Here is a 21,723-nt window from a genome sequence, read left to right on the forward strand (position 1 = left end):
GACGCGGGCTCGGGAGGCCAGCGCAGCGCTGTGCTCGGCGATACCCCGCTGGGAGGCCAGAGAGATTTCCCGCAGGGGGAAGTCCACGATGGGGTACACCTGGGGGGAGACGCAGACCACCTGACCCGGAGCCTCAGCACCTGGAGCCTTGGCGGGCTGATGGGAGCACGAGGCCAGAAAGGGACGGGCCCGGGCCAGGGGCGAGCGGGATGGGTGGGGCTTGTTAAACCCAAGCGGACCATTGACCATCCACCTTATAGCGTCGGGAACTCCAGCCAATAAACGAGGGCCGTAGACAGACTACCCGCCCACCCGGCGCGCCTTCCCTGCTGCCTAACTCAGGCGAGGATTGGGCGCAGGGCTTCCTAGAGGGGTGATGCCTGAAGTGAGCCTTTAGAGAGCCTAGTGATTGGGGCAAAGAAAGGAAGCTGAGGACTATTATGAAGCCATAAAGAAGGAATTCCTGCCATTTTCAACAACATGGAAGGAAGAGGGCATTATGTTAAGTGAGATAAGTCAGAGAAAGATACACACCCTATGATCTCACTTACATGTGGAATGAAACACAAACTCCTAGATACAGAGAACAGATTGATGGTTTCCAGAGATGGGGATTGGAGGGGTGGGCAAAAGGGGTGAAAGGGGGTCAATTGGTACAAACTTCCAATTATGAGATAAATAAGTCTTGGGAGTGTGAGCTACAGAATGGTAACTACAGTTGATAATACTGGATTGGATATTTGAAAGTTGCTGAGAGTAGCTCATAAAAATGTCTCATCACAAGAAAAACCATTTTAACTGTGTGGTGATGGACGTGAACTGGATTTATTGTGGTGATGATTTCACAGTAATATACAAATAGCAAATCATGATATACACCTGAAACTAATAAGCCAATCTGCAACAGCTACATACTGTTAAAAAAAAAAAAAAGAAGGAAGGAAGGGTGGGAAGAAGAAAGGGAAGAAAGCAAAACCAAAAAAAACTGTCTGAGGATGTCCCATAAAGGCCAAATTCCCTTCCCAGGCCAACAGCAGGGAGCCACAGATCTTTTCTGTAAAGGGCCAGAGTAAATACTCACGTTTGAAGGCCATAGGGTCTCTGTCTCGACTACTCAACTCTGCCCTCGAAGCACGACAGCAGCCACAGACAATACATAAACAAGTGGGCTGTGCTCCAATAAAACTTTATTTATAAAAGCAGGCCAAGGGCCGGAATTTGCCAACTGCTAGTGTACAAGACCCTCCCTGATCTGGCTGCTGGCACCTGTCATGTCTTAGCTCCTTGCTCTGCCCAGCTCGCTGCCCTCCAGCCCCCTGCCCTCTGCCGCTCCTCAAGGCCTCTGTCGTGCTGCTTCCTCTGCTGGACACCCTGTCACACCATCCACTCCCCCACTGCACTGCTCTCCACGACCGACACCCTGCCCCTTCCTGTCTCTCTGCCTCCCTTGTGTATTTCTCAATGGCTGACAGTGTGGTGAAAATGCTCTTATTACCCTGTCCCTCACCGACTGTGAGATCGGAGGGCAGAGATTCTGTTTTGTGGTATCTCCATGGCCTAGAATGGTGCCTGGTATAGGAGGAGGGTCTCAAGATTTGTCCAAGGGAAGGAGGGAGGAAAAGAGGGAGAGAAAATGAACAGGGGAAGAAAGGAGGGTTGAATATGTAAAGTTCAAGACAGAAACTGCCCCATGGGGTCCCAGCAGCCTCTGTCCCCGCCCAGCCTTTCTGAACGAATGCATCGCCTGCAGAACCAGAAGACCCGGCCTCACAGGTGGAGGAGGGACCCAGCTCCGTTTAGGGCGGTAGCAAAGCCCTCCTTACCATCGTGTTTTCATCCTTAAAGAGCGTCTCTCCTCTGGCTTTAGCAAGCAGGTCCCCAGGGCAGTCCAGCTGGTGCTCAGACACAAACTCAAACAGGCTGTTCTTCCTGGAAGTGAAGAGGATGAGAGACACAGCCCGAGGGTCGGGTTAAGAACCTGGGTTTGGAATCAGGCAGATAGGGGCTGGACGGCTTGCCGTGCTACCGGTGGGACCTTGGGAAAGGGCTTTAGCCTCTCTGGGCCTCAGCATTCTCACGCGTAAGATGGAAAACTAGTAAAGTACAGACAGTTCTGTTCTAGCAAGGTACCCGATAGGAGAAACCCTTAATGCGTGGGAGCTTCCCTGATGTGGGGCCTTAGGACCCTGGGATTCCGTCTCTCCCAGCAGGTCCCTGCACTGTGAAAGCCCCAACCAAGTGGAGCTTCTCTGCAGAAACCAATCCAGGCCACGTCCCCCCCGGCCACCCCGCCAGGCCATGGCATTGAGAGGTGCCACGTACCACACGATGACCAGCTGGAGGAAGTGCAGCAGTTTCTTCTCGCCCTTGCAGGTGGCACAGGTCTTGTTCCCCCTCCCTGAGCATGTGCTGCATCTGAGAGGGGCCCCATCAGTACCACTCAGATGGTCGTGGTGTCCCAGCGGCTCCGGAGGCCCCTGCCTCACATCCTTCCTCATAGAGGTGCACTGTGGTGGGCACGGATTGCTTCCACGTGCCCACCACCTAGACCTCCCACTCCTCGTAGCAGTGCCCCGATCTCCCTTTGGAGACATGGTTTGTGGGCTTGCCCCCATCCCTTCTATGACCAGCTTGGGACCTCAGCCTGGCCAAACAGAGCATTCCATCTCTCTGGCAATAGTGGCTGATACAGAGATTGACACATGACCCAGGTGAGTGCACTGAGATCCACCCCACAACTTTTGCTGGAACTATCAGGAAAGGGCCATCCTTTTCCACTGAGGTCACCAAGCTTGGAGCTGCTGGTGGCCTCCTCTGCCACCACAGGAGACAGCCTGCCTGAGGATGAAGCCAACATGGGACAGAGGCAGATTCCTGGTGACATTGTTTAAGCACCTGGATCCAGCTGTACCTGAAGTCATCCCAGAAATCTATTCCTCGACTTTTCCATTACATGGGCCTATAAATTTACTCTTTTGCTAAAGCCAGTTTGAACTGGAGCTCTTTTACTTGTAAGTGAAAGAAATCTAAGTTTCTTTCCAAATCAAAGAGCTCCTTTACCAACCACAGGTGGCAGGTCCACCAAAGCTTTGCCATCTGGCTTGTTAGAAGGATGGCCTGGGCCTGGATGAGCCACAGGTATCATTAACCCAACACAACTTTGAAGAGTTTCACTCCTCACGGTTTCTTGTTTCCCTTTAAAGATTTATAAATACATGAAAGGACGTCAAGCCCAAAAGGCAGCAACCCACTGTTTGCAAAGCCCTGTGAACAGGTACTTTGTTTAGTCAATCAACCAACCTTCCTTCACTCTTCCTCCATTTAGTCCCTGCAATGGGTTATACATAAGGGTTTGCCCGGGCCCGGATCCTCAGAGAGAGAAGAATCTCACCTTGGGTGCTCTTCTGTATTCACTTCCCCTCCACGTGAGCACGAAGCCGTCTCCTCTCTTAACCCACGGCCTCCCTTCCTCCCTGCAGACCCTCGTACCTCCCCCCGCCCCCGACCCACAGATTGCTTGATGGGCTCCACTTGGTCTCGAGAAACACTCACTGAGGTGACAGGGCACCTACAATGCCCAGAGCTCTGGGGACGCAGGGGTGACAAGACAGTGCACCCGCTTGCCTTCCTGAGGGCAGGCAGTAAAAAGCAAGAACGCCCGTGAGAGCACTCAGCTCGGGGCCGGGGAGCCCCGTCTCACCTCTGCCTGCCGGACCCCGAGCACATCTGACACCGCCGGGCGGGCCTGGCTCTGCGCTTGGCCCGGCTGCATGAGGGGCACCGCACCTGCGGACACACGTGGCCTCAGCCCTCACCCGCCTCCCGGGGAGCAGGCAAAGGGCAACCTGAGACCTGGCTCCAAGCCAGCCTGTGACCTTCCCCAAGCTGTCACTTCCCTACTTGCTCTCCCTGGGCCTCGCCCCTTGTCTGTAAACTGCAGTGTAATCTTTGGACCCCTCCAGTTGTAGCTTCAGAGACTCTGCATCCTCACATCCCTGTTTCTCCTGAGACCTCAGCCTCTCCTGCTCTTCTCTCAACCCCATGACCCTTGGGACCGTCCCCTGACCAAACAGCCACGGCCGGGGCTGGGGGAGAGGGGCAAGCTGGCCCTCTCTGGTGCTGGAGAAGCCCCCAGAGATGGACCAGGCTATGCCCTCACAGCGGGCTTGGGGTGCGCTCCGGAGACATTCCAGGGAAAGCCTGAGGGACAAGGGGGTAGGAGGAGGAGGGGCGGGAGGGAGCAGCAAAGGCCGCCAGCAAAGGCCATCGGAGGACACAGAGCAGGTGCAGCCGCCACGGAGCCCCACGGTGGGTGCGGAGCGGGTAGAGGGACGAGCACGCAGCAGGCGGAAGGTGGGGGCAAGGGCGCGTGGGCAGAGAGAGGACAGTGGAGGCTGGTTTACTGCAGCAAGTGGTCAGTGTGTGTCCAAGGGGTTAGGCACAAGCGAGGAGGTGGGGAGAGCTGAGAACACGTGAGGGGCGTGGACTTACTGCCGGTCAGGCTAGTAGCCTAGAGGATCCTGCAAAGAACGCTGAGGCCACGAGGGCCTGGCTGGTGCTGAGGGGCCCGCGCGGGGCTGAATAGTATACGTGGTCGTCCCCGCCCGGATTTACATCTTCCAGAACCTCAGAATGTGACCTTATTTGGAACTCATCTTTGCAGATGTAATTAGTAAAGGTGAGGTCATACTGCAGAAGGGTGGGCCCTACATCCAATGACTCGTATCCCTATGGGAAGCCCGTGAGGAGACAGAGACACACACAGAGAAGCCAGGAAGCAACAGGGAGGCAGAGATGGGGGTGAGGCAGCCATAAGCCAAGGACTGCCAGCCGCTGCCAGAAGCCAGGAGGAAGGCAAGAGATGGCTCTTAACCCTGCCGACACCTTGGTATTGGACATCCAGCCTCCAGAACTCTTAGGGGAATAAATTTGTTGCCTTAAGCCACCCAGTTTGTGGTCATTTATTACGGCAGCCCCAGGAAGCTAATCCAAGGCCCGAGTCTATTGTGTCCCTCAAAGGCCCTGAACTTCACTTCTCGGCCGGCACTGGCCCCTGCGCTACAAGTGCTGGTCACTTGCCAGTCTGTCCCTCGGACAGAGGGTCCCTGTGAGAAGGACCCCCGGTCTCAGTCCTCCTGCACCCAGCAGGTACTCAGTAAATGTTTTTAGGTGGAGGAGAAAAGGAGAGAAGAATGAAAATCATAAACCATCAAAGTGAAATAAGGCCAATAGAGACCACCCACTCCAACATTCCCATTTTACAGGTAGGAAGATGGAGGCCCGGAGAGGGAGGATGACTTGTCGGAGGGCCCACTGTTGGCGCAGGGAGCCCCAGGCTGCCAGCCCAGCCCTCCATCCCCACATGGCCCTGCTCCACATCACGTACTCACCAACGGCCACGTGACTCACCGTGCCGGCCCCGTGGCAGCTGCTGCACTTGTAGCGCCCATGCCCGTGGCATTTGTGGCATTCCTGAGAGTGAACGCTCTCCTTGATCTGGTTTTCCAAGTACCAGCAGCTCCTGATTTCACCAACCCCACCCCCATAATGTCAGCATCCCACGTCGAGGTATAACAGTTCAGGCCGTGGTGGGAAGATGACCATTTGTGACTAGGCTTCCAAAGGGCCTTGAACACCAAGCCAAGGAGATCACATTACCATCTCCTCGGAGCCTTGACCCAGTCGGTCCTGGATGCTAAGACGGGGAGACCAGGTCTCCGACTGCCATGTCCTAACTCACACTCCCAGGCTAAACCACAAAAGCCAGCATCCTCTGCCCATTAGGTGGCTAAAGTGGTCTTTGGGAATAGAAGCCATAAAAAAACAGAGGGTGTTTTTGCAAAAGGCAGCAAGCGAGCTACTGGAATTCAATGGCTAGAATCAAAACAGCTTTTCCACCCTGGAGAACAGAATGAAACACTTTCTTGATCTCTCAAAGTCCTCTTCGTCTTATGATGCTATGAAAACTCAGAGGGTAAAATGACACACTTGAATCAAGCTCTAAAGTGAAAACAAGGCAATTAGATGAGCACATAACATAAAACATCTCAGCTGTGGTTTTGTAACACATTAGGTTACCCTCACTACCTGTCCTGATTATATTTCTGTAAAACAGCGTGGATGTCAAATTCTACTCCCCTAATGACTTCCATAAAAAAAAATCCCAGTGATGCTTTAATTTTATTTTATATGTTTCATTCAGCTGTTTCCCAACAGGTCAAAAAAATAAAAAAAGACAAAAACCCTCAGATGGTCTAGGAATGTGAATGCTCGCTATTTAAATCTGGTGACAATTTCGTACCATCCTGTTGCTATGTGAACGCTCCCTAATTTGCACGGAATTTCGTATGGTACTACATCCCATACGCTGGGTTTTCTTAGAATTCTGCTTATTTGATGGGCAAGGAATAAACCACCAGCCTGGATTTTGGGTTTCCTTTTTAAAAGGATAAAGTTTGAAGAAACTACGGTGCCCGGAAAACCAGCTCCGAGAGAAGGGCAGAGACTCCCATGAACACATTACCTTGACCAACGATGAGTGAGGGACTTGGAACTTCCTGGTATCTTCCTGAAACATCGGGGGAACCTGGACCTTGATGTCCCAAAGCTTGGGGGAGGTCCCTCTTTGTGGCCCATCCACGGAGTGGTCTGACAGAGAAAGGGGCTGTTCAAAGAGCAGCAAACAGCTGCAAGGACCAGCCTTCATTTATTCACCAAATAGTACAGAGCCTCCACCTGGTGCCAGGCGTTAAGCTGGAACCTGGGGCCGAGGGACTGGTAGGTAAGGGTCCCCTTAGAGCCTGTGGGTAAGCAGCGAAGCGTCGGAGCTGAACAGACCCGGCTGACTCCTGCTTCTCGTACTTCCTGGCTGTGGAACTGGACACCAGCTCCTCCACCTATATACACCTCTCTGCCCTGCAATCCTCTCCTCTCTAACCAGGGATAACGGTGGCACCTACCATGGAGAACGGTAGTAAAACTGAACAGCAGAAGGCATACCAAAGCTTAGCCCAGGGCTGGTACATGCCAAGGGATCAATAAACCAGGACTGTCACCACTACTGTCACCATCCCCACCATCTCCTTTCTCCTCCTCCGTTCAAGGAGAGAGACTACATCACGATACGACAGAATATGGCATGGTAAGTGCTTTGGACAAGAGCTGCATAAGGCGTTCTGAAAAACTCAGAAGACTGACTCGTTCTGCTGGGGAGGGGACAGCAGGGAAGAAATCCTCAAAGGCTTCATAAAAGAGGGGACCCTTGAGCTAAGTCTCGAAGGATGAACCAGAAAACAGGTAGGGCACAGAGCTTCCCACAAAGAGAGCCTTAAGCCTCTAGGGGGTTCAGCAGAGGTGGCATGGCACACTGAACGGGGTGGGGATCTAGAGACTCGGGGAGGTGCTGGGGGTGGCCCAGGAGGCAGGTAGACGCCCGAGCTCTGTGGCTGCCTTTGCAGTCTGGCCCCGTGTGGCAGCACCAGCCTGTGGCCAAACGCAGACACTAGACTTTTGCAGGACCTCCTGCAAGCCACTTCCTGGACAGGAAGCGTCTGCTAACGTCGGCCCTGGAAGGTCTCCAGGAGGAAAGGCCACCCTCCCTTTTTATGGGGGATGGGAAACTGAGGCTCCGAGCAGCAGAACATCTTCCTCGGGGTTGGTGGCTAAGCCAAGTCCTGACATTCTCCACCAATCCCTGCCATATTTACTCCGAATTAAACTGATTTCAGACAACTCACTTACTGGTAAAGGGCTGAAAAGTCCATTCACTTATCCTGGATTCACTGAAGGTTTCTAGTCGATACTACAAAGGAAAAATAGTGTGTTCACACTCGTGTCCTTAGGAAGACAGAGCCTCGTGAGAAAGGATGAAGCCCCCCACCCCTGGGCTCAGCAGGGAGAACAGAAGTTCCCAAGCATGGCCAGCGCCCGAGGGCTGCTCAGAACAGGCTGGCAGCAGCGAGGACTCGTGTCGCAGATGCCCTGGGACATATCTGCAGGGGGTCATTTAGCCCCGGGAAATCTCCCCTGACAGACACACCACAGGGCACCTTCAGTATAACGTGTATAATTTCTTTATACACAGAAATGGTCTATGAGGCAACTTTTTCTTTCTTTCTTTTTTTTTTTTTTTTGCGGTACACAGGCCTCTCACTGTTGTGGCCTCTCCCGTTGCGGAGCACAGGCTCCGGACGCGCAGGCTCAGCGGCCATGGCTCACGGGCCCAGCCGCTCCGCGGCATGTGGGACCTTCCCGGACCGGGGCACGAACCCGTGTCCCCTGCATCGGCAGGCGGACTCTCAACCACTGCGCCACCAGGGAAGCCCTATGAGGCAAGTTTTGAAGCAAAAATTGCCCTCTGACAGATGGAGGCTGCTGGAATCAGTCACTCCGAGCACCCCTGGGGGAATGTATCTGCCTGAGGTCGAGATCCTCCTTCTTGATCCTCATCCACAGGGTCTCGGACAACGCCTGGCTCCTCCTTTTCCACGTGAGGAAAGGGATGCTCAGAGAGGTCAGGTGACTTTCCCAAGGTCACACAGCTACACAGAGAACTCGTACCTCAAATCCCTGCTCTGACCACTCCTTGTGAGGCTGATTTCTGTGACTGTGTGCCCTCCAGGGGACGGCTATGCCAGTGACACTAGGAAATGTGAACTTAAACTTGTCCCTGTCAAGGCAGAAGGTGACAAAGGTGGGGTCACCTTGTGTGGTCTTGGTACCAAGCACAGGACCTCCCTGAAGCCTCAGGCTTGGGGGTGATGAATAAATACCCCGGGCACAGATGAAACTTGGGGGAGGCAGAGGGAGCTGGGATCAGGGGAGGAGACGGCCCTTTCTAGCCCACCCCTCCAAGAAGCAGGTAAGTTGTGTCTTTAAAAACAGGGCTTTGGTGCCAGCAAACCGGTGTTTGAATCCCAGTTCGGTCACTTCCAGCTGCATGTTTGGGGGCAAGTAACTCCACCTCTCTAAATGTCCAATTCCTCCTAACTGGTGACGATGATACCTACCATGAAGGGTAGCTATGAGGATTCGGTAAGACATATAGGTAATGCGCTATCCATGACGCCTAGGGCATTCGAGCTGTTCTCTGGTGATTGACAACCAAGATTCCTTGCATTATAACTCACTACAATGTCACCGTTATTCACACGCACTGTTCCCCAAGACTCCTTTCTCCCCGGCCTCGCCAGGCGCCCTCCGGCCAGCCCTCACCCTGCGCAGGACCTGCTGCTTCAGCTCCAGGATGACGAGGTCACCGGCGGCCGCACTGCCGTAGCAGCACTTGGAGTCCACAAAGCTGAGGAGGGCTTCCCGGGCCACCTCCTCTGTCACCACGGGGACTCTGGTGGGGACCAAGCAGAGGGGCGGTGGGTCTGGGGAGAGCCTGCGGGCTCACCCAGGCCAGCCAGCCCCCTCACTGTGCCGATGGAAACTAAGGCCCGGAGACAGGGGTCCCCCGGCCGTGTCCACAGCAGTGGTAGAGCCCTCGGGCATCCAGCTGGTGAGCGCATCTCCGGCATCAGGAACTGTGTGAACAGATGCCCAGTGGGAAAGTGGCAGGTCCTTCTAGAGGACAGCAAAACCACTTTAGCTGAGGTCTGGAGCTGCGGAGAAGGGCTGATGGGGTCTTAGAACTCAAATGAAAAAACAGAAACAAAAAACTGAAAGATGAATTATGCCACTTTACAGATAAGGAAAACTGAGGTCCAGAGAAGATGTCACACAGCTAGGAGGAACCAGAGTTAGGACTAGACGAGGTTCCTGCCCTCTGGGACCCTGACTTCAGCCAGAGGAGTTGTGAGTTAACGCTCAGGGGAAGACCCCAGCCAAGAACCTTCTGACAGTGGCGCCCACAGAGACCCGCCGTGAGCCCGATGGACGGCAGTGGTGCAGGCTGGGAGGGCAGACTAGGAAGGACCCTTTCTCGGCCCCCTCTCGGGACACCTCTCCTCCTCCTGGAAGACTCCCCTGAGGCCCAACTGCCCTGTCCCTCCTCGGCAAAGCCTTCCCGCCACCGCCATGAGCTGAGGCCCCTTCCTCCGCCCTGCCCCCCATCTTCACATTCTTCTCCACGGCAGCCTGCCTCCAAATGTAAGCCCTCACCAACACACGCTGTGTCGCCGACACCCCCGGCCCAGCGCACAGAGGGGCCCGTGTGCCCACAGACAGTGCACAGCAGATGGAGGGCGTGGGCGCAGCAGTGGCCGGGACGACTCCACAGAAGAAGGGGCGTCTGCAGGCACGCAGGGAGGGCGGCCAGGGAGGAGAAGGGAGGTGGTCCAGGCAGCAGCGGGGCCAGAAGCACCAGGAAGGCACCCTCGAGGGCAGGACACGGCCACCCTGGACCCAGCATGGGCACGGCTCCTCCTCCTGTCCGCACAAAGCTGGCCGGACAGCCGGAGATCTGCCCCGAGTCCTCCAAGCAGGCGGACTTTCGGTAAAGGGCGAGATAGGAAATACTTTAGGCTTTGTGGGCCACGTGGTCTCTGTGTCACCACTCAGCTCCTCTGTCACGGTGTAAAAGCAGCCACAGACAGTAAGGAAACAAAAACACATGGTCGTGTGCCAATAAAACCTGATAGACAAAAAGAGGCAGTGAGCTGGATCTGGCCCGGGGGCCGTAGTTTGCAACCCCTGATCTAGACTAGAGTTTTCAACCCTGGCTTGGTAGCCAAACAACCTGAAGAGCTTGGAAAAATACACACTCCCAGGCTCCATCCCTGGAGACTCTGATCCACTGGGTCTGGAGTCCTGATGCACTGTCTGGGTTGAAATCTGTGGCCCCTGAGATCCCCGAGGAGGGCTATCGGGGGACAAAGGTGACCTGAGGATCATCTCGCGTGATCCCACGCAATGGCTCCGTGGGGGCTGCCAGGGCTCACCTGTGTTCCAGAAACGAAGACCAGCACCTTTGTTCCTGGGGCCTCCCCGGGGCCTCCGAAGGTGGGAAGAATATCTGGCATCCTGGGTTCCAAGACTGGCAGCATCCTGGTCGTAAGTGGAGATGGACGTGGTCACAGAATGTCCATGGACACAGGGCCTATGCCCCATCCTCCCATTCCCTCCCAATGGCGACAAGGGGCTTCCCAGGGCCCCCAGGGGACAGGGGAGCTCTCCCAGCCCAGCCTGTTCCAGAGATGCCCGCACAACAGCATAAGCCCCAGGAAGAAGCTGCGGGACCCAAGCCCCCAGGGACACAGACTCACTGTCCCCTTGAAGAAGGCAGTCACAGCTGGGCAGCCTCTCCAGGAGTTCAGCCGGGGGCGCCAGAGGACTCTCGGCCTCGAAGCTGAGGTCCATCACACCTGGGGAAGAACGGGCAGTGCCAAGCCTCGGGGAGGAGGGGGTCGAAGGCGACTCCTGTCAGCTACCGGACGGGTGAGGGCAGGTGCATCGTAAAAAGGCTCACGGTTTCAGTCCGTCTCACTCCGGCCCCCTCACGACACACAACATATTTGTAGGGCGGCCAGCAATGGGGTTGGGGGTATGACAGTAGCAGCGGTAATAATGAGACAAACATTCGGAAGGGCAGCTCCTATCTGCTGCGCACCTGCCCTGTGCTAGTCAGCGGGACAGGTGCGGTATAAACAGTATCCATTCCCCAGCCCTAGGAGACAGACACCGAATAACAGATGGGCACACTGCTGCTCCTCTCATCAACAGACAGGTCTCCGTTTCCTCCCCTTGAACCCGGGCAGGCTTGTGACCGCTTCACCAGGGGAGCACGGCAAGCAAAGAAGAGACTGCAGCTCCTCCTTCTGGCCTCCTGAAGCCGTGCCTCTTGATGCCTGAGCTGTCAGGTAAGACATTAGACCCTCCCACTGGAGAGGCCACGAGCAAATGCCCTGAGACTACGTGGGGAGGGGCCCAGTGGAGCCTGGCCTTCCAGCCACCCTGCCGAGCCACCAGGAATATGAACAAAGCCATCTTGGACCCTCCAGTCCAGAGCAGCTGCCTGCTGAATAGACTGAGGGACCCTTTCATGGACTGCATGTCTGCATCCCCCCAAATTCCTATGTTGAAACCCACAGCCCCAGGAGAGCTGGGTTTGGGGTTTTTTTTTTTAACATATTAAAAAAATATATTTATTTATTTATTTGTTTGTTTCTGGCTGTGCTGGGTCTTCATTGCTGCACTTGGGCTTTCCCTAGTTGTGGCGAGCAGGGGCTACTCTCTGTTGCGGTGCGAGGGCTTCTCATTGCGGCAGCTCCTCTTGTTGCGGAGCACAGGCTCTAGGTGCGTGGGCTCCAGTAGTTGTGGCACGCAGGCTCAGTGGTTGTGGCTCGCGGGCTCCAGAGTGCAGGCTCAGTAGTTGTGGTGCACGGGCTTAGTTGCTCTGCGGCATATGGGATCTTCCCAGATCAGGGCTCGAACCCGTGTCCCCTGCAATGGCAGGCGGATTCTTAACCCCTGCACCACCAGGGAAGCCCTTGGGAGGGGATTCGGTTTAAATGAGGTCTTACGGATGGAGCCCATGATGGGATCAAGGTCCTTATAAGAAGAGAAAGAGGCTAGGGCCCTCTCGCTCTCTCTACTATGTGAGCACCCAGTGAGAAGGCAGCTGTCTACAAGCCAGAAGTGGGCCCTCACCAGATGCCGGGTCTGCTGATGCCTTGACCTTGGACTTCCCAGCCTCCAGCACTGTTAGAAATAAATGCTTGTTGTTTAAGCCAACCCAGTCTACAGTATCTTTGTTACAGAAGCTTGAACCAACACAGACCCTAATCAGTTACACATGGAGCACCCACCTGAGCCCTGTTGAAATTTCTGACCCACAAAATCATGAAATATACTAAAGTGGTTGTTGTTTTAAGGCACTGGGATGTGGGACAGTAGGTCACGCAGCTTCCTCCATCAGGCAGTCTTTACTCTGAGACTCTCCACAGACCCACGCAAGACTTTCTTGGAGGCACACCAGGGTCTCAGGCTCCCTTGCTGCCCCCTCTCCTCTCACAGGTGTCTGACCTACACTGTGGTCCAAAGACAGTCTCTGCCTACGCCGGCCCCCTCTCCCCCCTTTCCCTTCACAGGTCTCCAAGGGACGTCTGGCATGTCTCAGGCCATCTTGGTGTCCGCTTCTTGGATGACCCAGACTGACACACCAGCACAACCGTATTCTACCAATGTGACTCGCGCAAGATCGCCCAGCCAGTGAGTGATAGAGTTGGATTCAAACCAAGGTTCTTCTCTCTCCAAAGCTGGTGTCCTTTTCCAAGTACTTTTTACAAGGCAAACCCTATGGAAGAAACACTGATTATATAACTGTTTTTAAAACCTCATCTCGATCTGTCAGGTTGTGACATCTATACATAGGGACTGAGACTCCAAGTAGGAAAGCATAATATTAGAACTGGCTCCTGGAAACTCAGGACTACTCACGAAGCACCTCCCACACCTGATGCCTCACCCCACCATCCCACCCCACCATCCCACCTGTGGAAGGCAGGGCGTCTAGCTCCACTTGACACGAGGAGTCTGAGCCTCAGAGAGGTTACTCCAGTACTCCTAGGGTGCACAGCGCTGGAGTTAGAGCAGGCCAGAGGCTCCTTGCTCCAGTTCCAGCCCAGTGGGCCACCTGTCAAACCTGTTCCGTGAAGTCCCCAGGCTGGGGGACAAGGATCCCTCAACTGTGTCTTTCTAGTGGCCAGTTGACCATAGGAAGTTGACTTTAAAAAGTGAGCTGATAAACGGTCAGTGGAAGGGGATTCTCTCTGCATTAAGTCACTGAAGGCCACTTGGGTCAAACTTCCAGCTGATCGACCTCATCTCCGAGATCCTCCTGCTTTCTGCAGCTCTCTAAAACCTATAGCTCTTTATCACTACAAAAAAATAAAGATATTATGTCCTGTTCTTTAGAGTTTAATAAAAGCAGAGGCCAGAAGAATAAGTAGATCTTGTTCAAAACCGGAACAGCTTAGGTTATCTGGAAGTAGAGACAAGACGTTGGACGGTGAAGAAGCCTGAGATTCTGGCATTCATGGCCGAGAACGGTGAGGAAGGAGGCGGTGTCATTGAAACAAATAAACAACCCTGCTCTACCACCCCTCTCCCATGAGGGGTGCACTTGTCCTCTGATAATAAGCACTACATATGCGTCTCTAAGGTTCTGTCTCCTTGCAGGAAACTTCCAAAGGAAGCTGGAATAGAAGAACGTTTGTGAATATAGAGAGTACCTTGCTTATCTTTGTAAGCAAATGATTCTGCCAAGAAGCAGGTGAGAGCCCTGGGACGCACGCGAGTGCGATGTAAAGCTGCAACGCCTGCCAATGTGTCCTGAAATCCCCGGGATGAGATTTCCCCCGGAATTATTCCTCGAACCTTGGTTCTCAATATTGTTTCGCTTCTAATAAGTTTATTAGCATGCTCTGCTACTCTGCCCACCAGGGACCCAGGGATCAGCAAACATTTTCTACAAATAGCCAGGTGGTAAACAGTTCAGACTACGGGCTGTACAGTCTGTCTTAGTTACCTCGGCCATAGCACCCTGAAAGTAGCTATAGACAAGTGTGGCTGGTTCCAATTAAAGTACAAAACAGGCGGTGGGTCAGCTTTGGTCCATGAGGCGTATTTTGCCCACCCTGACCTGACACCCACCTGTGCGGGGTGGCTCTGAGGGGGATCCGGAAGGTGGCGGCTGGAATTTGAACCTGTCTGGGGCAGGGTCCATGCAGTGTCTGTTAGCGCAGTTAAAAGAATTAAACGTGAGGGGCAGGGTTGGACTGTAGCCAGGGTGGGGATGGGGGTGACTGCACTCAGAATCCCTGGGCATTGTGTTTAGGAACCTGGGCTCTGATATGCTGCCTTCTGAGCCAGGTAACACATGGCACTGTGCCAGACACTCATCCTCCCAGCACTCAACTCCTCCAGCTGGGAAAGAGAGCGGGTGGTATTAGGGCCCACCTAACGAGACAATGTGTATACAGCTCTCAGCCCCAAGCCTGGCATGTAATAAATGTTCAGTCAGTGCCTTGGACCAAGGAGGGCGGGTCTTCCTCTTTCCTGGTGCCCCTTTAAGCCAGTGCACAAGAGTGAAAATGTCAAGCGTGGAAAGAAAGGCAAGGCCATCACAGCCCCCTCCCCTGGGAGGGCCCCCGCCTGCCCGGAAGTCTTGTCTCCGCTGGGGCATCAGTACTCCCCCAGACAAGAAGACGCCACGTGGCTGCTCTGTCCTGCTGGAAACCCAACAACAGTGCAGGAAGACGGGAAGAATGAGAGGTGGGGCACTCAGAGCTCCATCCATCAACTGGGAGCCACAATGACCTCTGGCAACTCATCAGAGCTAAATTAAACTCCCCATTATGGTGTGGACAAAAATAAAGGCCTCCAGGCTGAAGCACGGGCAGACACGTCATTTCCTGGGCAGATCTCAGTGGGCACAACAGGAATGCAGACGTCACGGGACATTGTGTGGCGCCCAGCGTGGGGTGCTCCGAAGGGGGCCACCAGCCGCGTCACCGTTTCCACAGTGTTGGGCTGAGTTCCAGGGTGGCCGTCCAGCTGGACCACTGCCCCCTAATTCGCCCACTGCCTCGGTGAGGGACGCTCCATGATCTCTCTTGCACCTCATGACAACCACTATTTTCCCCATTTAGTAGAAGGACGAGATGAGGCTCAGGGATGTGATTTGAGACAGCAAAAGCTCACAGGCGCATAGCAGAGACAGAAACAGTACTTAGAACTCAAAGCCTGACTCCAAGCCCCAAGGTCTCGGGTGAATACCCCAGTGCTCCAGGCACACACGTCAAGTGGTTGCCGAGAGAGCTCTGCAAAGTGCCACCCAGGTCGTGTTTCTGCTCACCAGACGCCAGCTATTTTTCTTTTGTATAGGAAGGAACTTTTCTGGTGGAGAAAGGCACAATTCGTGGATAACCCCCTTATCTTTCTCTTTTTTTTTTTTTTGTTGGTACGCGGGCCTCTCACTGTTGTGGCCTCTCCAGTTGCGGAGCACAGGCTCCGGACGCACAGGCTCAGCGGCCATGGCTCATGGGCCCAGCCGCTCCGTGGCATATGGGATCCTCCCGGACGGGGGCACGAACCCACATCCCCTGCATCGGCAGGCGGATTCTCAACCACTGCGCCACCAGGGAAGCCCTATCTTTCTCTTTTTAAAATGCCATTTCCTTGATTTCAGGTGATCAAAGGAGTGCACGTCTCCTGCCCCTGATTAATCATTGTTAAAGCACTGAAATCCGACAGAGGTGGTGCTGAAAGTGACTTCCAAGTGGATGCAACACCCAGAATGTCCCCATCCATGCCTACTTTGGTACCAAACTATGTCACTGGAGGAAGATATTCTCTCTCTGAAGTTTCCCCACACTGTAGACTCAAAAGCTAAGGGGACAACACTTTAGTGACTGGGAAGGGTAACTCAACTGGCTAAAGTGGACAACCATCTCTCACTTAAGAAGGGACATTTAAATTACAGAAGTCAGGCTTCCCTGGTGGCGCAGTGGTTAAGAATCCACCTGCCAATGCAGGGGACACGGGTTCAAGCCCTGGTCCAGGAAGATCCCACATGCCGTGGAGCAACTAAGCCCGTGTGCCACAACTACTGAGCCTGTGCTCTAGAGCCCGTGAGCCACAACTATCGACCTTTTGTGCCACAACTACTGAAGCCCACACACCGCAACTACTGAAGCCCATACGCCACAACTACAGAAGCCTGTGAGCCTAGAGCCCGAGCTCTGCAACAGAAGCCACCGCAATGAGAAGCCCGCGCACCACAACGAAGAGTAGCCCCTGCTCACTGCAACTAGAGAAAGCCTGCACACAGCAACGACGACCCAATGCAGTCAAAAATAAACAATAAATAAAATAAATTTATTTTTTAAAAAAAAGAAAGAGGGCTTCCCTGGTGGCGCAGTGGTTGAGAGTCTGCCTGCCGATGCAGGGGACAAGAAAGAAAAAGCTTTAAAAATAAATAAATAAATTACAGAAGTCCCATAGCAGCCTCCCTTTCTGAAACCAGAAGAAAACTTTACTTAGTTTCAGATTTCATCAATCTTGTTTCTAAAAACTTTCTGGACAATCTCACACCTTGCAGTAGGCCCTAAATGCCGGCCTGAGGTTTGATTATGTTGGAAACCAGCACATAGGGTGACCATACGGCAGAATCAGAGGTTTTAGAATTTTAAGGGAACTAAAAAGAGTTCACCTTCCTCTTACCTTGCTTACCAAAAAGCTTGATGCCAAAACAGAAACACCACGGTGGTAATATTTTCCATTAATAGCAGTTTAATTTTAAAGCTCTCGGGGACACAATCTGATAATTCTATAGAGTCAACATTTACTCCATGCCTACTCTGGGCTAAGTGATATATTAGGCACTTTACATCCAATTAATCTTTTACCAGTTCTGCAAGATGACACCATCTCTATTTTTATTGGGGGAAATAAAGCTCAGAGAGGTCAAGTGACTTAGGCGAAGTCACCCAGCAACTAGGAGGCAGAGCTTGGATTTGAATGCAGATCTGACATAACCCATGTCTACTACTACAACAAACTCCAAGAATAAACTGAAAGAATGCTATGAGCAGTATTTTTTAAGAGGAAAGACTGCATTCGACTGTTAGTAGAATCTTATCAGAATAAGACTATGGATACACAATTTCCAATATATCAGAGATCAGAGTCGGTCCTCCTCAAATACATGCTAAAATATCTAGGTACAGTCTCTCACTTCAACATGAAAAAGGACTCCAACAAAATTTAAGCTGAGCTCTCTCAGATTAGCATGGGTTCATTTCATATCCCACTGCAGCTCTGAGGCTTAAAACTCAGAGACACCAGCATTAAGGGCAGGAAAAAGTGTTGGGCCTGCAAAGGACCTTCAAAATCACCAAGTTTGGTAACTCTGAAAATGTACTAGTGTCACGGGCCTCTCTGGGATTCAAGTGAAAGTTGTGGATGCCTTCCTCTCCCCCTCCCCCCCCCCACAAAGCCCACATCCAGTATTTTGCCTTCACCTTCATGGTCCTCAAATTAAGGACTCCAGTATTTTGCCTTCACCTTCATGGTCCTCAAATTAAGAACTCCTGACCAATCTCCTTTTACAGATGGGGAAACTGAAGCTCAGAGAGGTTAAGTGACTTGACCAAGATCACAGAGCCAACTCACAGCAGGGCTAGGACTTGAACCCTAGCCTGCCAATTCCCAACCTGATACTCCCCACGTTGTCCATTCCAAACTCACTCTCCAACTTTCTTGTTTTAAAACACAGCACATTTCTTCTTAAAATACCACTTCCTTCTTTATCTCTTTAATTAGTTCTTAGATTCCATTGTATTTCTGTCCCACTAATGACAAGATGGGGTCACCTGGACTATGTTTCCTGAGCAGTAATGAACAAGTGAGCTTTTTGCTAGAGGGAGATCGTGCGTAAAGACCTTTCACTGACATTGCTTTAAAATTAACCTCATCTGGGCTTCCCTGGTGGCGCAGTGGTTGAGAGTCCGCCTGCCCATGCAGGGGACACGGGTTCGTACCCCGGTCCGGGAAGATCCCCCACGCCGCAGAGCGGCTGGGCCCGTGAGACATGGCCGCTGAGCCTGCGCGTCCGGAGCCTGTGCTCCGCAACGGGAGAGGCCACAGCAGTGAGAGACCCACGTACCGCAAAAAAAAGAAAAAAGAAAAATTAACCTCACCTAAGAACTCATGCAACTCTGACTGGAATAAGAATCCTGATATCCAGGTTCACATTTGGCTTGGGCGGGGGAGGGGTGACTATCAATCGGAGAAAGGAAGGATAGAGAATCTAAGATTTGGACAGTGTTACGTGGTTAGGGAGGAAAGTCCTCACCTTGGTTTTCTACCTTCCTTTTCCACTGCCCCGAGGCACCTAACGGAAGAACAGCCTGCAGGCTGCATACGGGCTTTACATGTGAAAGGAAGGAAGGAAGGAAGGGATGCTCTAGCAGCACAGACGCAGAACCAAGACAGCGCTGAGGGCAGCGGGGAGATTTCAGCTCAGCCACCCATGGAGGCGGGCGCCCCTCGCCCAGACAGGCTGTACTTACTGTCACCGTCACTGAGATCCCTGTCCATCGTCGAGACGTCCAGCCAGGGAAGCGTCTGCCCTCCCAGTGGGCTCAAGCTGCTGGGATCTGAGGGACCACCCCAGGCCCCTCCCAGAACAGCGGGCCCATTGTTACCTGATCTGAATACAACAGAGGGAAACATCTGTGGGGAAGCCCCAAGGCCATCAGAGCGGCTGCTCTGGCCCCCGTCTAAGGGTTCTTGGGGCTCCTCCTCACAAGACCCTCTACTTGCCGGGCTTGGCTGGTGCTCCTGATCACCTGCATCCTCACGCAGCCCTGAGAGATGGGCACTTTCATGGAACCCATCTTCCTGAGCTGGGATTCAGACTCTCGTCTGCTTGACTCTCAGATCAGAGCTCTCGACCCCCGTGCCACATGGCTTGTCTACAGGGAGGCAGGTTCCCGAGCGCTGGGCAGGCGGGGTGGGGGAGGGGGGCAGAGAACGATGTAAAATGCAATAACCGCAGGGAGGTTACCTCCCCAACAGCAAGGGGAGATGCAGGTGGGAGCTCTCAAGTCTTGAGTGTCAACCTCCTGGGCTCGCTGGGGTAGAGTCGAGGCCGGGATGAAGAGGTGATGCCCCCAAGCTGCTCAGCACAGCATGGGCAGAGCCGGCTCCCAACCCAGGCTGCGTGGACCGCTGATGTCAGCACACCAGCCCAGCTCTCTGGGAGACATCTGTGGGTTTCTAAAGGCCTCTTCCTGAGCCTCCTGCATCGGGGCTCGAAACACCTGCAACCTCGACCCTTGCAAGATGACGCAAGATCACCCCTCTCCTCTAGAGGAGTCTAAACCATGAACACCTGGACCTGGGTCTGGACCTGGGTCACCTGCTGGTGGAGGCAGGGAGCCCTGAGCTGGCACCACCTGCACTGCATCCTTGGCAATGATGTTCACAGCCGGGCCTGGAGTTCTCTAGCCAGGACAGCCTCGCTCGGTAGGGCAAAGCATGTACCCTATGCCCTGCCTGCCCAGCCCAGCGATGCCCATGGGATGTGTCACGATGCCCACAGCAAAGACTGGCTGTCGCCTTCACCTGGGGAGTGCTGTGACTGATGTGTCCATGGCCTGGCTTCAATGGTCGCGCTGGGCAGAGAGAGGGCTCCGAGGCGACCACGACGTGCCCTCAGTCTCCCTCTGCTGCACTCACCCTCCTCATTCACCGCCTGCCCTCAGCAGAATGCGGTGACAACCGTGAAAGCAGTAGTAATAATTTGACAAACGCTTCTTAAATACAGTCAGATGCTTCAACGCCCACAAATAGGTTTTTATGGTTGATTGGAGCACTAAATTTCTTAAACTTGAGAGTTATATAAGTTTCATTACTGCATGTTCGGGACAAAGACCGAGATCCTAATACAGCCTTTACTACCCTTAGACATTAAGCAATGATTTGAAGCCCTTGTAGAACTATCCCCAGGGTAACAGGATTACCATGGGTATGTATGCCTGGGTGTGTATTTTACTCTAAACATAATATGTGTGTGTGTCTATGTCTACGTCTGTGTCTGTGTGTATGTATAGTTGAGCCTAAACACGGTAGATGATAGATAAATACATAGATACATACATGGATAGACAGATAAACTACCTGTGGCTTAACTAAAACAATATACCACTATTACATGCTGAGTACTTTTTAAGAAACAATATATGCATGCCCAAAACCCTCCTCAGCATTTGAAAGAAAGAGTCGTAGGAAATTATTAAATGGCAAATAGAAGCACAGAATGGTAAACAGAGCTGAGTACTAAGGGGTCCGGAAGCCTTGAGGCTGCAAAAAGGCAGACAACCGTGAGTTGTATCTTAGGAACCAGGGAGTATTGATCAAAGGCAGTGGAAGTCCCTTGCTGCACACTAGTTAGATCACATAGTAATGGGATCATAAACATCTCTTAAAATACATGGAAAATGAACAAACCAACTGCTAGACCTTTCTAATCTTGCTTAGGCATCAAGACAGGAGTGCTGTCTGCAACTACAATGGCATGCGTGAGTGGCTCGGGCCAGACAATGTAACCATCACCACCTAGTATTCAGATGTCAGGAGAAACGAGCATCATTAATTCTAGGCTCCAGGCCAGCATGAAGCTAATACTGGTTCCCACTTCCTGCTGGTATCAGAGGGGCTTCGGGGAGGGAAAGAGAAGCATCAAATGCGTTCCGGACATTTTACAGTCATTCTGTATCAGTGCTATCGATATCAAGAAGGGGGCGCTTCGAGCTCTTCTTCCTGAACCGGTCCACAGTAGTCCATGGATATGATCCATCATCACACTTTTCAGGTCTTACACATGGTTACATACTCATGAGACATTTGTTGAATGAACGTAACTGTCTAAGAGCTAACTCTATCCATTTATTGCTGTCTGAGAATCTCGTTTGTTCTTGGAAATAAAGGCTATTTGATCTCATAGTTTGGTCTCTGAGTCCTGAGGGTACCTCATGGCTGTGGGAATCGTGTCAGGGCAGTACAGGGCTCTAGAAGAGAAACCAGAAATCACAGTGCCTGGCTGAGAGAAATTCCTAGAGGTAGGGCTCAGCCAGCACCTGCCAGCATTTACAGGGTTGTCACGAGGAGGTAAGTCTCAGGACACTCATCCTACGGGCAGGCATGCTGGGAGCTGATCCCGGACGGGGGACCATTTCAACTTATCAGTGAGAAGATCTGTCTAGCGACAGATCC

General features: G+C 52.9%; 1 protein-coding gene across 1 annotated transcript in view; it reads right to left on the reverse strand.

The window, feature by feature from the left end:
- Positions 1 to 1,935: 1,935 nt before the first annotated feature.
- The window catches only part of OXTR (oxytocin receptor), a 104,869-nt gene continuing 85,081 nt past the window's right edge, over positions 1,936 to 21,723 (reverse strand). The window contains exons 1-9 of the mRNA XM_024740664.1: positions 12,592 to 13,783; positions 11,208 to 11,306; positions 10,884 to 10,989; positions 9,214 to 9,343; positions 7,741 to 7,801; positions 6,524 to 6,648; positions 5,410 to 5,472; positions 3,701 to 3,786; positions 1,936 to 2,415 (exon numbers count right to left, since the gene is read on the reverse strand). Coding sequence (XP_024596432.1) covers positions 2,094 to 2,415; positions 3,701 to 3,786; positions 5,410 to 5,472; positions 6,524 to 6,648; positions 7,741 to 7,801; positions 9,214 to 9,343; positions 10,884 to 10,989; positions 11,208 to 11,301 — 987 coding nt within the window. The 5' untranslated portion in view covers positions 11,302 to 11,306; positions 12,592 to 13,783 and the 3' untranslated portion in view covers positions 1,936 to 2,093. Of the gene's footprint in view, positions 2,416 to 3,700; positions 3,787 to 5,409; positions 5,473 to 6,523; positions 6,649 to 7,740; positions 7,802 to 9,213; positions 9,344 to 10,883; positions 10,990 to 11,207; positions 11,307 to 12,591 lie in introns of the transcript that reaches the window.

The sequence above is a fragment of the Neophocaena asiaeorientalis genome, unplaced genomic scaffold (assembly GCF_003031525.2).
Source record: "Neophocaena asiaeorientalis asiaeorientalis breed wild unplaced genomic scaffold, Neophocaena_asiaeorientalis_V1.1 scaffold325, whole genome shotgun sequence".
Lineage (NCBI taxonomy): Eukaryota > Metazoa > Chordata > Mammalia > Artiodactyla > Phocoenidae > Neophocaena > Neophocaena asiaeorientalis.